The sequence below is a fragment of the Desmodus rotundus genome, chromosome 3 (genome assembly GCF_022682495.2).
Source record: "Desmodus rotundus isolate HL8 chromosome 3, HLdesRot8A.1, whole genome shotgun sequence".
In the NCBI taxonomy this organism is placed as follows: Eukaryota; Metazoa; Chordata; class Mammalia; order Chiroptera; family Phyllostomidae; genus Desmodus; species Desmodus rotundus.
Genome location: NC_071389.1, coordinates 35,061,158 through 35,075,602, shown reverse-complemented (window position 1 = coordinate 35,075,602; position 14,445 = coordinate 35,061,158). Strand labels below are relative to the sequence as shown.

At 36.1% G+C, this 14,445-nt stretch overlaps 1 protein-coding gene across 10 annotated transcripts in view; it reads left to right on the top strand.

Annotated features, from left to right (window-relative positions):
• The window catches only part of TUT4 (terminal uridylyl transferase 4), a 102,231-nt gene extending 92,449 nt beyond the window's left edge, over nucleotides 1–9,782 (top strand). For 7 of the 10 annotated variants that reach the window (XM_053920091.2, XM_053920092.1, XM_053920090.2 and 4 more), the window contains 3 exons: nucleotides 2,203–2,650; nucleotides 7,047–7,205; nucleotides 9,141–9,782. In XM_053920091.2, the coding sequence (XP_053776066.1) occupies nucleotides 2,203–2,650; nucleotides 7,047–7,205; nucleotides 9,141–9,229 (696 nt within the window). In that variant the 3' untranslated portion in view covers nucleotides 9,230–9,782. Of the gene's footprint in view, nucleotides 1–2,202; nucleotides 2,651–7,046; nucleotides 7,206–9,051 lie in introns of all 10 variants that reach the window. The other 3 variants (XM_053920096.1, XM_053920094.2, XM_053920093.2) reach the window with 1 other exon arrangement.
• The last annotated feature ends 4,663 nt before the right edge of the window (nucleotides 9,783–14,445 follow it).

The window sequence follows — 14,445 nt, the reverse complement described above, 5'->3', positions numbered from 1 at the left end:
TTTGCCTAGTGGAAAAATATCGGTACCATTAATAAAAAAAGACAAAAATTGAGCTGTATTGGGGGTTAGTAGTGTTAGGACAATACACATATGGCATTTCACTTGCTTTAAACTTTGGTCTTACAGCTGATATGGATACCTCGTGAAATATACCCTGTAAAAGACAGAGTAGTGAATTAGAATTCAGATTCTCAGGCTTTGTATTAAAACTTTGTTGAGTTATTCTTTTGTCTGAATCTGTATTCACCTTCTTAAGTTAATTAATTTAATACTAATTGAGTGCTTACTGCTTTAAGTACTTGACACTTACCAAATTTAATTCTTTGAATGGCCCTGTGAAGTAGTAGGTATTAGTATGAACTAATTTTACAAATTAGGAAGCTGAGAATAAGAAATTAAAAAGATTCAAATCCAGGTCTATGTAGCTTCAAAGTTGTTAACTCTTAGGCATACTAAAAATCTGATGTGATCTTTGCTTTAGAAAACTTACTTAGAGCATTTGAAAACCAGTGATAGGGAGAGTATTGGAAAAATATTTAGGAGCCCACTAAAATGTATCTGCTATCCTGAATTTGGTGTTGTATTTTCACATGTATTGTTTAATATTCACAAAAACCTATGAGGTAGATTTCGTTGTTATTTATATTTTACAAGTGAAGAAACAGATTGGAGTTTCTTTCTTGAGGTCAACAGATACTCGGAAGTAAACCTTGAACCCTCAAGCTGTCTCTAAAACCTGTGCTCTAAACCATGTTCCCTATGCTGCCTCTAACATTCTCTGCTTCTAGCAGTCTGTTTCATTTGACATTTGGGAAGAGCCTATCTAATGGACGTTACTATTCTGATGTCTCACAGAGCACTTGAAACTCAGCCTGTCTAGAATGTAGCTCTTACTCTCCAACTCCCTAGATTGGCCTCTTTCTCTTACGTTCTCCATCTCATGGAATGATCCCACTGTCTAGTTTTCTGAACTTCTCCCTCATACTCAACCCCCATATCCAGTCAGTCACCAGGTTCCGCTGTTTGTGCATATAAAAAATAACTAGATCATAGCCATCTTCTTCTCTCTGTCTCTATATTGTGTTTCCCTGGCATAGGCTGCCATCATCTCTGGACAACTGTATTATATATTAGCAGCCTTTTAAACAGTCGCAACAGTCTTGTACTTATTTATCTTTTAAAATATTCTCTTATTTCATTCCTATTAAGCCAGAATATTTTTTTCTAAAATGCAGATTGATGATGTTTCTGAAGAGTTTAAACCCTTCAGTGGTTTGTTTCCCAGTGCCCTCAAGATAGAGTCTAAACCACAGGTCCTGTAGGAACCTTCCATTATCTAGGCCGTACTGAGTTCTTCAGCCTCAGATCTTCCATTCCTCTTCCCTTACAATGACAAACTTCTTTTAGATTCCAATTACTTTAAAAGACATGTGTTTTTGTGCCTCTGGATTTTTCAGACATGTTTCCTCTGCCTGAGACACTCTTTCCTTCTCCTTATCTCTCTACCCCTTTTTAAATCAGACTGGTTTCTGTTTGCCCTTGAGTCTCAACTTAAGCATCATTTTCTCCAGGAAGCTCTCCTTGGTTTCCTCTTTCTTTCATCTTATCTCCCTGCCCCTCCCCTTCTCCCAAAGTCAGTTTAGGTGTTCACACTGTGATTTCATTATACACTATACATTATTACATTCTTTATCATAGTAATCATTGTCCTTTATTGTGATTGCCTGTGTAACCTTTATCTGCTCCACCTCTCCACCTCTTTTCCCTCATAAACTGTAAGTTCCATGAGAATATACATGTTAGTATTGTATTTTTAATTCCTAGAACAAAGCCCTGTACATAACTGACACTTAGTAAATACTCATTGAGGGACTGAATGAAAGTGACTGAGATAGTTAGATGTAAGTTTCTAGTTACAATTGGAAGTATGGATTCTACATGATGGGAATGATGTCTGGGCCATCTCTTCTTTGGGCAGTAAAAAGGTTTATGAGGTAATACTTATGTGAGGATAGGTTTTAGGACCTTGTGAAAAATTCTACCTTCATGTACAATGGGGTTCTACTATTTGTTATGTATATCATAAGCTCTGTTTATAATGGTTTAACGCAGTAACTCTATAATTTGTATTTTGATAATCACTGCTTTTATAAAATTAAGATGTTTATAAATTAATTTAAAAATCTCTTTTTTCCTCTGCAGTCTGATTCACCATCTTATTCTCCCCAGCCCCAGCCATTTCCACAGAACTCTTCCCAATCAGCTGCCATTACCCAGCCTACATCCCAACCAGGATCCCAAACCAAGCTTGGCCCACCTCAGCAGGGAGCCCAGCCCCCACATCAGGTCCAGATGCCGATGTATAACTTTCCCCAGTCACCACCAGCTCAGTATTCTCCCATGCACAGTATGGGATTGTTGCCAATGCATCCCCTCCAGATCGCTGCCCCATCCTGGCCTATCCATGGCCCAGTGATCCACTCTGCACCAGGCAGTGCCCCCAGCAATATTGGCCTGAACGATCCCAGCATCATCTTTGCACAACCTGCTGCCAGACCTGTGGCGATCCCTAGCTCCTCTCATGATGGACACTGGCCTCGTACTGTGGCTCCAAATTCCCTGGTGAACAATGGTGCAGTGGGGAATTCGGGTAACCCTTTCTTTTCTTCTTTTGTGTCTGTCTGTAGAAAGGTTGGGTGATTCATGTTACTGGTTGAACCTGGGGAAATAAATGTGAAGTAAAGAATGCAAGTGATATTTGGGCGGAGGGGGGGGGCAGTATAGGGTTAGAAAAAGAGTGTGAGCTTTGGATTCAGACTGCTTGGATTTGAATCCTGGCTCTGCCATTTATTACGTGGCATTGGGCAGTTGCTTAATCTCTTTGTGCATTGGTTTCATCTGTAAAATAGGAATGTTAATAGTGTCTAACTCACAGGGATATTGTGGATATTAAGTGAGGTAATATACATATTATTATTTTAAATTTTGACCGGAGTACTACTTTGTAAAAGTATTGTTAATACTCATTTTACAGTTGAGGAAATTGAAGGGTTAAGTAATTTAATTATCATGCTGTCATAATTAGAGTAGATCCAAGATTTAATCCAGTATTTTTTTCTTTTACACCTGTGTTCTCTGCCCTGGACTCTACTATCGCCCACTAAAGATCAGTTCTTTTAAAAGTAAAAGATATTGGTAGACTTAGTAGCATTGAAAAATAGTCATTTTTTATTATTATATATAAGTAATAGATTTTCATTATAGAATATTTGAAAAAAATCATTCACAGTCTTAATTCCTATACATAATTACTAAGTCATATTTGGTGTATTGCCCTCCATTTTCTAATATTTGCATGCCTGAAAATAGTTCATATATAACATTAATCTAGTTTTATATACTGCTTTTTAGTAATAATTATTTTATTTAAAAACTCTTTATCATGGAAAATTTGAAATGTACACAAAAAGAGAGAGTAAAGTATAATGTACCTCCCTCCCTCCCCCTGTTAGCCAGCTTTAAATAGTTACCAACATTTGCTGTTCTTTTATCTGACCCCTTCATCCTGTTAAAAAAAAATTCTGGCTTGAGTATTTTAACAAAGTATGAGACACTGTATGAAATGTGCTTATAAACTTTAGTTTTCTTTAAAAAAATCAAGACTTATTAAAGTAACTAGGCTCATCTAATACATAGCCCTTGTTCCTTTTTCCTTGTTTTTATAAAATTATTGTTACTGTTGAATCAGGATTCAAGCAAAGCTCATTCATTATATGTGGTTGTTATATCTCTTAAGTATCCTTTAATTTATAACAGTTTCCCTTCACTATTTTCTTCCCCACATAAACTATTTTTTGGAGAAATGGTAGCATTTCCACATTCTGGTGTTGATTGTATGTTTGTGGCATTGTTTAATATGTACTGTTACTCCTATATTTCCTGTAAAGTGGTGGTTCTGTTCAGAGGCTGGATTAGAATCTGGTTTCTCATGTTGTTTTTGGGGAGAATCTTACTTCCTGGTTGGTCCTGTATGTTTCCTATTTCTGCACTGACTGGTTCTTCTTTTAGTGACTTAAGATTATGAGTTAGGTGATATCAGCCTGTTCTGTCCATTATCAAATTCTTCATTAATTTTTACATAAATCTTAGCCACCATCGATAGTTATTGCTGGTATCCATTATTTCACTAAGAGTTGTAAAATGGTGATTTTTCTATTTACTATTTATTCTTATATAAAGAAGAACTTTTCCTTATTAATTCTTTGTTATACTGAAATTTAGTTTATATAGGAAATGCACATTCAAAGCTTGGTTCCTTCCATTTATCAGTCTTCATATGAATTTTAGTGATAATTTTAAACAAAGAACACTCTTCTTTAGAGAACTGGTGTAGGAGGTATCACTGACCTTTTTCGGAACAATGTAGATAATGTATCTTGCTGAGCAGAAGCGCCAGAATGTGGGAACTCATTGAGATTTCCAAGATCAAAAGGTAACGGCATACATGGCCATTCTAATGTGGCCTCTGCTTCTGTCATTCAACAAATGTTTATTGCGTATGAGCCATGACATACACCAGGGTAGTCATTGAGTTTTATAACCATAAAGACAAGACTCAGTGTCCTGCCCTTTGATACATTGGCTCAAGTTTTTACAGTATTTTTTTTTTAATGTTGTTATTTTCATAGAGAGGGGAAGGGAAGGCGGAAGAGAGGGAGGGAAACATTGATAAGTGAGAGAAACATCAGTTGGTTGCCTCTCGCACACCCCAAAACCAGGGACCTGGCCTGCAACCCAGCATGTGCCCTGACTGGGAATCAAAGCGGCATCCTTTTTTTGGTTCACAGCAGGCATTCAGTCTACTGAGCCACACCAGCCAGGGTTCAGTTTTTACAGTTCTGTGTCCTCCTCCTCTCCACCTATAACTGATCTCTGTTTCAGCCTTAATGAACTAATATCTGATGAACAAACATCATACTGTCTCTTACCCCTGATTGCTTAACTTGTTCCCTGTACCTGAAATATCTTCTCCGTTACTTCTGCTTACTCTCACCTCCTCCTGCTTTGCTTCAAAGCTTGGCTAACTCATTCATTCTCCATTTTTAAACTTAAATTACTTTCTTCAGGAAGCCTTTAGCTCTTACTGATCCTGTTCTCCAATTGTACTAGGTATTTTTTCTCTCCATGTTTCCTTAATATCCATATCATACCCCTTGTCTTACTGTGATGAAATTGCCTCTTCCTTTGTCTGCAGAACCCATTAGACTGAAGTTCTAGAGACTATGACTTACTTGTTACCTGTCATTGTCTGCCTAGTGTCCAGTATAGTACTTGATGTATGGTAGATATATTATTCATATATTATTCTTATATAGTAAACTATTAGTAAATATTTATTATTTGTTGCATGGATGTATAACTCTTTTCTTCTTATTTTTTTATTGTTGTTCAAATATACTTGTCTACATTTTTCCCCCAGCACCCCCCCCAACCCCAGCCATCCTCACTTACCACTGGATGTATAATTCTTAGTTAATATTACAGCTGAAATTACTATTTCGTTAAAAATGGGAGGACTAGGTGAAAATATGGTGATTATAGGGGTTGCATTAGAGTAAGAGATTGTGTGAGTTTTCCCCTCATTTTTGAAATTATTTTATCTACGGCCATACCAACCTGAACACCTCTGATTTCGTCTGAAATTATCTTTAATGAGGTTGTATCACTTGTATTATGAAGCTATTTCACTGTGAAAAATGGTCAGGGGAGATTGGAATATATTCCTAAAAATACCCTTTAATGTTAAAACATTATTTCTCAGTTGGTCAGGACCTTGATATGTATACCTACTCTCATTTATTGTTAACTTTGAGCCCTGCAGCTTCAGCTTTTAGTTGAAACCTGGCTGTATAAATTTGTGGTGTACCAGCGGCTTTATTTTTCTGGTTGCCTCCTGAAAAGACTGAACTTAAAAAGAATGCAGCTAATAGGGGTTTTCATTTTCTTGCTCTCTCTACTCCTCCCTATCCCTTATCTCCTAATTTCAGTTCTTGGTAGGAAGTTTAATGAATAAGGGTAGTGTCTTTCAGGTTATTTTCCTGCCTCACTGTGACCTTGAATGAAAAAAAAAACACCAAAAACGATCCAGAAGATTCAGGGGGTACAGCACTTAAAGATCATCTTAAAGAGAAGTAGGGTGGTGGGGGTCAGAGAAAGGATAGGAGTCATGTTTTTTGAGTTCCTACTTATATGCCAGAACTTGTACAAGCCACTTTAAAAAAAAAAAATCTAATTTAATCCTTACAACAACTTGAGGTTCATATTGAACCTGAGTAATTTTTGGAACTTGGGATTTGAACTTAAACCTGTTTGGCTCCAAAGCCTTAGTTCTCAACTGTTATACCACAGTGCCTCAGCTTCCAATAAATTGAATTTATTTTAAGGCCAAGATATAATTAATTCTAGGATAGTTGGCATTCCTTGTCTCTAGGGTAAAATACAAGCTCCTTAATGATGCACTAAGGTTTTTTGAAATACAGATCTGTTCAGCTTTTTCTGTTACCACTGCCTTCCTTTACAACCCTGTTTCTATTTTGTCAGTTGTTTTGAAGATTCCCAAAATTGCTGCACTTTTCTGTTTTCTGGTTTTTATACATGCTATTCCTTTGTCCAAAAATGCTCTCCTTGCCCCATTTTCCCTAACTTGTTCCTTGTACTTTAAAACTCAGTTTAGTCAGTTATCTTAGGAAAACCATTATCCTTGAACAACTTGTTTAGTCTCCTCTTTGTAACACCTTCTATCGATCTGTTAACAACAATTGCCACATAGTATCATATATGTCTTTTTTTATGTCTTCTGTTTGAATAATTTGGGCACAATTACAGTGTTTGAGTCTTTAAAAAAATTTTTTTCTTGTATCTTCTTTATTTAGCATAGCTCTTGGCCAGTTATAGGTACTTAGTAAATCTTTGTGGAATGAAGGAATATATGAATGAACAGAAGCTGATGTTTTAAAATATGTCTTTTCTTTCTTATTGAAATGCAGAGCCAGGCTTTCCAGGACTAAATCCTCCAATTCCTTGGGAACATGCACCACGTCCCCATTTCCCACTTGTCCCAGCTTCGTGGCCTTATGGTTTGCATCAAAACTTCATGCATCAGGGAAATGCCAGATTTCAGCCCAACAAACCTTTCTACACTCAAGGTACCACTGCTTACAAATTTCTTAACAGGCTGGGTGGGTTTTGTTTTGGGGCAGAGAAGCCTTTGTGAGGGCCAGGATCCAAGAGTGAAAATTCAGGTACTCAGTAAACAGTTATGGAGAGAGCATGCTGCGTGTTAGACTATGCTAGGTTTTTGTTGCTCAAGCAAGAGTTAAATAAAACTCCAACACTTAATGCATATTTTATTAAGAGAGCCAGAAATGTAAAATAAATGAGAATAGGAGCTTAAAGGAATCAGTTAATGTTGGTCTGGCAGAAAGCCCAGAATATGGACAGTAGGAATCAAATCACCCAAGATTTTTATGTTTGAATTAGATCTTTTTTTTAATGGAAAAAATTTTTAAATTTGTATTTCTTTTTAGAGAGCGGGGAAGGGTGGGAGAAAGAAAGGGAAAGAAGCATTAGTGTGAGAGAGGAACATCAATTGGTTGCCTCCTGTAAACACCTAAACCAAGGACCAAACCCACAACCCTGGCATGTGCCCTGATTAAACTGGTGACCTTTTGCTTTGTGGGACAACGCCCAACCAGCTGAGCCACACGCCTGAGGGCTGAACTAGATCTTGAAAGAGATTCAGGGTTTTTTTTTCCTAGAGATTTTCTAGCGGTTAGAGGGGAAGAGGTGAGGGAGTCATACATTCAGAGTCTCTTAGTTCTTCCTGGCATGAGGGAAAGAGAGAAGAGAAAATAATAGGACTAGAGTATGAGGTAAATGGGAAAGATGTATAGGTGATGAGACTAGAGAAGGTAGGCTGAGGCCATATCATAAAAGAGTTTGGACTCAGTTTAATATGAAGTCAGACCTTAATAGACATTTTTGAGTCGAGTAGTAACATGGTCATATTTGTTTAGTAAAACTAAGATTTGAATGACATTAGAATTGACTATATTCTGGTGGTACTGATGTACCAATAATGGCTTTAATCTAAGTTATGATTATTACAAACTGAAGAGAATGCCAAGGAACTTGGAGCATTTCATCTAGCCTACTTGCCTCAAAGGTATCTCAGTGCCAACAGGGAATGTCTGAGTCTGGCCTCCAGCTCTTGGTTAACCTAAAGAGTTAAGAAAACTAGAGTCATAGTTATTATATGTAAACTTAGAAGTTCAAGCCCTGGCTGGTGTGGCTCAGTGGATTGAGTGCCAGCCTGTGAACCAGTGGGTTTTAGGTTCGATTCCCAGTCAGGGCACATGCCTGGGTTGTGGTACAGGTCCCCAGGGGGAACATATGAGAGGCAACCACACATTGATGTTTCTCTCCCTCTCTTTCTCCCCTTCCCCTCTCTCTAAAAATAAATAAAATCTTTTAAAAAGCACAAACTTAGGAGTTCAAGAAATTAAAGAAATATACTCAAGAAATACTGACTGAATGAAATGATAATTTTAAGGGGAAGCCACTAGTATAGTATGACTGTCAGGCTTGATACACTCAGTCTTCCTCAACTATTCATGCACTGACGAGGCATCCCCTATATTACAGATTAGCAGAACCTTGAGTATGACTGCTTTCATCTTCTAGCAAAGAACTAGGGCTGAGGGAAGTTACTGTTGGTCATACAAGCTGTTTTAGTGGGGAGAGTCTGAAGTTCTTCCCTGGTGGGTTTGTTCTCCTTGATTCCTCCCCTCCATCTCTTTCTTCTCTTTGTTTCCATGGATACCCGCATTTCCCTTCCCTCCTTCTCCCCCCAGCCAAATGTTGTGACAGGTGTCATCACCTATTTACTACCTAAATAGGAAAAAAGAGAGAATAGCTACAAGTTAATTCTAAGGGATTATCAGATAAACAGGCGTAAGCCTTTCAGTTTCCCATCTGTGTTGTGTCCAACAGACAGATGTGCTGCCCGTCGGTGTAGAGAGCGTTGTCCCCACCCACCAAGAGGAAACGCATCGGAGTAATGCCAGTCCGTTTTCTTTCAGCTGGTCTACCGATGCACAGCAACCAGCCAATCCTGCTGTCTCAAGGGTATCCGTACCTCAATGTCAGTTCCATTCAGCAGAAAAAGTGACATTTAATGGAAAGCAAAACAAATCAGGTCCTGATTTAAACTTTTAACACGTTTAGATGGCTTATTTAAATTCTAAGACTGTTTTTAAGAACTGTATTATTTGTATATAAATATGAACTATAGTTTTTACTAGTATCACCAAATTGAGTGATACAAATTTCATCTATTTTATTACCCTATTTTTAAGGGAATTTTATGTTTTGTTTAACCTTGATGAATTGTATAAAGAGAGAATTTTAAAAATTACATTCTTTATTTTCTATTAGCTGTATTCATACTTTGGTTGCTTCAGACTTTATATATTGTTCTTAAGAATTAGGAAAGACTTTCATGTGTTTTAAATTTGTCACTTCTATTCTTTACAGAACCTTGTAGTGCCAAAAACTTTTTAAAAGGTAAAAAAAAAAATAAAATAAAACTACAACCTGAATATTCAGAATTTTTTTCTTTTACACTCTTGTATATTGAAAATATTCAAACTTGAACAGAAGGTTGCTTTTATCTATATTTGAAGTAATTCTATTTTAAGTTAATAAATCTTTTTGACAAGAGTCAGATTTGGTTAATTCATCTGGTTGTCTAGATGATGGAAATACAGTGTAACAGTTCAGACTTGTTTTACTCTGAGTATTCTCACAGATGTAATTTTAGAAATCCAGGGATTTTTGTGTGTGTGTGTCCCTTATTTTATTGGACTCAACATCCATATGCTATTTTTTTGGTGTGGGGTTTTTTTTAAAGAGAGATCAATTTGTTATCCCATTTATTTATGCATTCATTGGTTGATTCTTGTATGTGCCCTGACTGGGGATTGAGTCTGCAGCCTTGGTATGTTGGGAAGACACTAACCAACTGAGAGGTACCTAGCCGGGGCCCGTGTGCTGTTGATAGAAGCAAATGCTGTCTCCATTTTATCATTGAGAAAACTAAGGTGCAAAACAAAGTGATTTTCAAAGGTAGTGTAATTAAACATGTCAGAAATAAAATTGAAGCATCTTCTTCTAAAGGAGAGTTTTTAAACACTGAAACTGATACTAGCAATTAAAGTTAAAGGAAGGTCATTCTTTTTTACTGAGGAACACTGGTCAGACCATTCAGAGTCCTAAACTGCTACCTGGAAAGTACACTTGTCGTGATGGTGTTTACCAGTAATGTTTGTAATTAATAGTTGGAAATCAAACTTTTGTGTGATTGGTGGTAGATTTTTTTTAGCTGTTTTTGGTACTAGTACATGAAGGTAAAATCATTTTTAAAAATCCCTAAAGGAGATTTGCCAGGGATTTTAGGCAAAATGATGCTAAAGATTTCTTTGGAAATGTGCAGGAATAAGTAAAAAGAAATGTATTTTATGGACAGTGAGTGTACTATCTTTGTTCTGCTTCCTCAGATATGCATTACTTAAAATAGGAGACTTCCTGGGCTTTTGCCATATTTTCCAACATGGAAGATGCTTGAAATCTATTGCAGGAGGTTGAGGGGTTTCCTGCTATATTTACAGCCCTGAAAAGGTATTTATTAAATGTTAAATTAAGATCAGGTGTATTTACTGTTACTTTTTCATATTAAAATTTCAGCGTCCCTTAAGAATCCTAAGTGGTGGAGTTAACTTATTTGTTAATGAGATACCTGGTCCAATGTATGTATGCTTTTGTGTTAAAATATGACTTGGAGCATTGAAGATTTTCTTTAAAAGTTCATATTCAAGTATTTCATCTCCTTTTCATGTTTTAGAGTTATGAGGTGTACAGGGTGTTCAGCTTGTTCTACTTTTGAATATATTTGAAATTTTCATTAAAAAGAAAACAATCTGCAACTAGAGACCGCCCCTAACTCAGCTTTCCTTCCTAAAGGAAAGCACCATATGACTTGGTAAGATATTTAATAGGCAATAAACTTCAGTGAATGTAGGTTTTACTTATATGAGAGTGTTGTATACTGTATAGTAGTTTTTAGCATCTCACTTGTCTCTCCTTCAGGATTGCCAATGTTGAATAATTGGCAAAACTGTTCCCAGTTGAAAAATAGAAGGCTCTTAGTTTGTAATTTATGTGTTAGTAGCTCAGGTTGTAAGTGTGCAAACTTTTTTTTTTTTTCGAGAGAGAGGGCAAGGGAGGGAAACATTAACTGGGTGTCTCTCACATGCCCAAAACCTAGAATGTGCCCTGCCCAGGAATCGAACCAGTGGCCTTTTGGTTTGCGGGATGACACTCAACCCACTGAGCCACACCAGTCAGGGCAAGTTTGCAAACCTTTCATAGAAATTGTAAACTTGAAAAGTTTTTTATTGAAATTCATTGCAGAGCAGTTGAAAGGGCAGAAAATTATTCAGTTATATTTGAAATGTTCTGTATAATGTTTAATGACAGGAAGATAATATTTCCCCTTGCCATTTAATATTATCCAAAGATATGAATATTAAGTGTGTACTGTGTAATTTATTTGTTCAGTACCCTGAGATGAACATTTTTACTATTTCTTTTTTTTAATATATAAAAGTACATGTAAAATGTTGATGGGTTAAAGCTATTTATGAAAATTTATTTTTCAATTATAGTTAACGTACAAACATTATATTAGTTTCAGGTGTAAAACAGTGATTAGACATTTATATCTTATGAAGTGTTCCCCAAGATGAGTCTAGTACCCATCTGACAACAGTTATTACAATATAACTGTATTCCCTATACTGTACGTCTCCATGACTGTTTTTATAATTGGCAATTTGTACTACTTAATCCCTTTCACTTTTCTCACTCATTCCACTCTGATGCCCCTTCCCATCTGGCAACTGTTTGTTCTCTGTATCTGAGTTTGTTTTTGTTGAGTTTATTTTTTTAGATTTCACGTATTAGTGAAATTATATGGTATTTGTCTTTCTCTTCTGACTTATTTCACTTTGCTTATCTTTGAGGTCCATTTATGTTGTCCCAAATGGCAAGATTTCATTCTTTATTATGGCTAAGTAAAAAGTTCCATTGTACCATCGTATATATGCACTACATCATCTTTATCCATTCATCTGTCAACGGATGCCTAGGTTGCTTCCATATCTGCCTCCTGTAAATAATGCTGCAATGAGCATGGGGTGTACATACCTTTTTAAAATTAATCCTTTGGGTTTCTTCAGGTACATATCCAAAAGTGAAGTGAAATTGTTGGGTCATGTTAGCTATTTTTAATTTTTTGAAGGACCTTCGTAATGTTTCATAATGGGTGTACCAATTTATAATCCCACCAAGAGTGCACAGAGGTTCTTTTTTCTCCACATCCTTGCCAACACTTGACTTATTGATAATACCCATTCTGACAGATGGAGATGATATCATTGTGGTTTTGATTTGCTTTTCCCTGATGATCAGTGAGGTTGAGCATCTTTTCATGCCTGTTGACCACTTGTATGTCCTCTTTGTAGGGACACCTATTCGTGTCCTCCATTTTTGTTTCTTTGACGCTAAGCTGTGAGTTCTTGATATGTTTTAGGTATTAACCCCTTAATTGGATATATCATTTGCAAGTAATTTTTCCTATTTAGTGTATTGCCTTTTTATTGTAGGTGGTTTCTGTTGCGGTGCAAAAGCTTTGATGTAGTACCATCTGTTCATTTTTGCTTTTGTCTTTGCCTTATGAGATATTTTAAAAAATAAGGACCACATCCGAAAGTTTATTGCCTGTTTTCTTCTAGGAGTATTATGGCCTTAGGTCTTATATTTCAATTGTAGTCTTTAACTCATTTTTTATTTTTGTATATGGTAGAAGTGGTCTAGTTTTATTTCTGGGGTAAAGCTATTTTTGTGTTTGCTCTTATATTATGGTGAATTCTTACACATGGGATTACTAGGTAAGAAGGATAAAAATTCCAAGGTTCCTGTGACATAGTGCCAAATCACCATCCAGAAAAGTGTTTACCAATTTGCATTTCCAACAAGCAATATATAAAATGTATTGGTAAGCTCATGAAAAAGCTTTAAACCACAAACTCACTTTTCCCTATAAAAATAACGTGAGCTAAAACACTTAATAGCCTATCAGCCAGAAATAAATACTATTATCTGGTGAATTTTATTCATTACAGCCATATCTCTTTTTATCATAGACATATGTATACCGTTTTACAAAATATGGGCTCATATGCTGTACTTAGTAAATATAGCAAATTAATTTCTAAAGTTTCCTCTGAAAATTGAGGGCAATTATTTTAATTATGAGCAATGAAACTAGCACACTTAGAGAGTCTCTCCTTCCTGGCTGTATTATTCCTATATAGGCAATATTAAAATATTTAAGTCTTAAAACCATTTATTGAACGTTTCTAAGATGTTCACCACCACGCCTTTTACTGTTTTTTCCCTAGGTCCTTAATTAGATTCATTTCTTGCTCAGCTAATTTCATGGTCATACAGTTCTTTACCAAGAAACTTTTAAGTTCTTGCATCCTTGAGAATGTCTACTCCCTTTATGTTTTAAAGACAACTTGGGTTGGGTATAAAATTCCTGGCACAGTCATTGCCTCATGAAATATGCTGTAAGGTCTGAGACCTTGGTTTTTCCCTCACCGTGCAGGATTTGATAGTCTTCTCTTAAACTCATCAAGATATTTCTTGATGGGTTGTTTTTATTGTCTCAGGAAATTTTTGTTTGAATTCTTAAAAGTTTGATTTGCTCAGTTCTCATCAGGAATGTCAATTATGCACATGCAGGATTTTTTCTTTAGCTTTTATTATTCTCCATTTTTTATTTTCTCCAGCCTATTTCCTCAATGTCTTGTTTACATTTTGTTTTCTAAGGTTTCATTTTTCCATTTTCACATCTTCATTTTACACTCAGCCAAGCTAATTTTCCATCTCTTACCTTCTAATCTCTGGATTTTTATATTTGCATTTTTTGAAACATCTTTTTGTTACATGGTTTTTGAGTCTGTGGAGAACTTGTTACTTTAACCTTTTAAGGGGAGTGGTCAGCATTGTGATCTTTATTTTCTGATTAATGTTTATTTAAATTTAGGTCAGTCTGCTGAAAATAATAGAAAGGGGCTAGGAGGAATGAGACTTAACTTGGATTGTTAATATCATAAGCCTCTCAGAACAATTTCCTCCCCTCATTTTTTAGTATTTAGAAGACACTGTGCCCAATGGCAAAGCTTTTAAGGCAGTAGAATTCAAATTGTGGGAAGTAAAATCGATTTAGTGCTCTGCACCCAACATTAAAAACTGATACTA